Source organism: Camelina sativa, chromosome 16 (assembly GCF_000633955.1).
Source record: "Camelina sativa cultivar DH55 chromosome 16, Cs, whole genome shotgun sequence".
NCBI lineage: Eukaryota > Viridiplantae > Streptophyta > Magnoliopsida > Brassicales > Brassicaceae > Camelina > Camelina sativa.
In genome coordinates, this window is record NC_025700.1 from 28,309,841 (window position 1) to 28,312,046 (window position 2,206).

Genomic DNA, 2,206 nt, shown 5'->3' on the forward strand with positions numbered 1-2,206 from the left:
GGTATTTGACATAGGATGGATTTTACGATGGCCCTCCGAAAGGTAGTAAAAGAATTGACAAGCATATGCTACTAATAACTGGTTATGCAACCTATAAGAAACAACATTACTGGAAGTGCCAAAATTCAGCTGGGCGTCAATGGGGCGATAATGGGAATATTAAGATACTCCGACAGGTTAGCCGAGGGAAGGGACAGCCATCGCTGATTACTGGCATCGTTTATCCAGTGGTAGGACCTTTAACCTTAATTAAATCCTGGTTCACTAAACCATCATCTAAATCTGATTTTTTTTGTTGTTTTATTGTTTACTGTACAGCTTCTTAATCGTGAAGCTTATAACCCATGAGGGGATACTTTGGAGAAGCAACAAAGCTCTACGTTTACTTGGTGAATATTTTCTGTTTATAATATGACAGATGATGATGATGATGTCTTCTCCTTCTCTTGATGATGTCTTCTCCTTCTCTATTTCGCTTACTTGTTGAATATTTTTTCCCCTCTAAACACTCATTTAGTATTCACTTTATGGTGTGGTAATTGTATTGACGTGATCGGTACTTGCTTAAATCCTTGTAATATCTTTTGGAGTTCAATTTGAGTATAACCTGAAAAATAAATTATATTTGAACTAAGAAAATCATAGTTTTACTTCTGTTTGGTTCATGGTAATCTTAACATTGTGATTCGTGAACGAACACTGAAATTTTGGGTACCGATTTCAGAGATGTGATTCTTGTTCCCGAATGATTTGTGCTGCGGTTGCTTCTGTACCACTCTTTCTTAATTCATGTTCTGCATCCCATCTCTGATTTCTCGTTGAATCAAATGTTCAAGTTTTCTGTTTCAGTTGTGGTAAAATTACTCTGTAGCATGATTGTTTTAAATGCATTTATGTGGTTTATATTATATATTAAACTTCCATAATACGAAATCCTTGTATAGGTTAGAGGTCTAATGTACTTCACAGTATATATAGACAAATTAGCATACACCCGAACCAAATTATAGTTGATTTTTTAAAACTCAAATCTTCTTTTAATACCCAAATCCAAACCAAAGATTGTAGGGATTCAATTCTCATTCTACCACACGTTAATTAGTCTTCATACCCGAATAATCCGTGCAAACTGATATACCAAAGGCTACGCACGATGTAGAAAATAGTTAAACTAGTGCACTAACACCCACAATAAGCTCATATCGTAGCAACACAACAACACCCATATGTAATAAGTTCACTGTAGCGGCATTACAACTCCCAAAAGCAAGTCAAAGTCATAATCGGAGCTAAAAAGCAGGCAGAAAATTACAGGAAAAAGATCAGGACGAAAATTACAGAAAATTACATCTCTCACATCTCAGTCCTGGGGATTTAAAAGCTCCTACGTCAACCTGCAAGTATCATGGGTTAAAAAAAAATTAATCCAAGATTCCAATGTCAAGTAAAAAAGGTAAATAATCCATAAAAGTAAAGGCTGATACAGATGGATAAATCATATACCTTTGACATCTTCCTCTGAGGTTTCATCAGAGTCCACTGCCAAAACAATCCAAAATAACGTAAATAAAAATAAACCCAACATTCCAGTGTCAAGTAAAAAAAAAAGTAAATGATCCATCAAAGGAAAGGCTCTTATTACAGATGGATAAATCATCATATACCTTTGATATCTTGTGAATCTGGTTTCGGCCTACAAAAGACGAATTCAGTCGGGCTGTGTGAAGTGTAACGGATCCTAGCTTGGAAGGTTTTTTCCTGGTTATCAGAGGGATCAAACACTTGAAACGTGATGAGAAACATATATCCACAAGATCCGTGAAAATTGGCTTTGACAACCTCGAGAAACTCCAATTTCGTACACTAGAAAAAGGAACAATTCAGTATGAGTTGTTGTTTGTTGTTGTACAAAAAAGAACATAAATGAAGAGCATGAATTGATAATTTCAGTTCTCACCGATTCGTTATTGTAGCGCTGAAGGGATTCCTGAGAAAGCCTCTTCATGAACTCGCCGTTGGTTTCTTGTTGATCCACAAGGAAATCGTAATCATCAGGATCAACAAGATGGTAGTTGAACAGACATCGGAACTTCGAGAAATCAATATCGAATCCCTAAAATTCACACCACATGAAATTGGATTGATAACTGATTAATTAAAACCAAAACAATTATCTAAAAATTAAAAAAAAAAAAAAAAAAAAAAA

General features: G+C 35.2%; 2 protein-coding genes across 2 annotated transcripts in view; one reads left to right on the forward strand and one right to left on the reverse strand.

Moving 5' to 3' along the window:
• Nucleotides 1-348, forward strand: part of LOC104754150 (cathepsin 7-like) — a 1,308-nt gene extending 960 nt beyond the window's left edge. The window contains exons 3-4 of the mRNA XM_010476291.1: nt 15-176; nt 319-348. Coding sequence (XP_010474593.1) covers nt 15-176; nt 319-348 — 192 coding nt within the window. The remainder of the gene's footprint in view (nt 1-14; nt 177-318) is intronic.
• Nucleotides 1,157-2,206, reverse strand: part of LOC104752987 — a 1,607-nt gene continuing 557 nt past the window's right edge. The window contains exons 3-6 of the mRNA XM_010475250.2: nt 1,958-2,113; nt 1,665-1,863; nt 1,504-1,539; nt 1,157-1,394 (exon numbers count right to left, since the gene is read on the reverse strand). Of these exons, the coding sequence (XP_010473552.1) occupies nt 1,390-1,394; nt 1,504-1,539; nt 1,665-1,863; nt 1,958-2,113 (396 nt within the window). The 3' untranslated portion in view covers nt 1,157-1,389. The remainder of the gene's footprint in view (nt 1,395-1,503; nt 1,540-1,664; nt 1,864-1,957; nt 2,114-2,206) is intronic.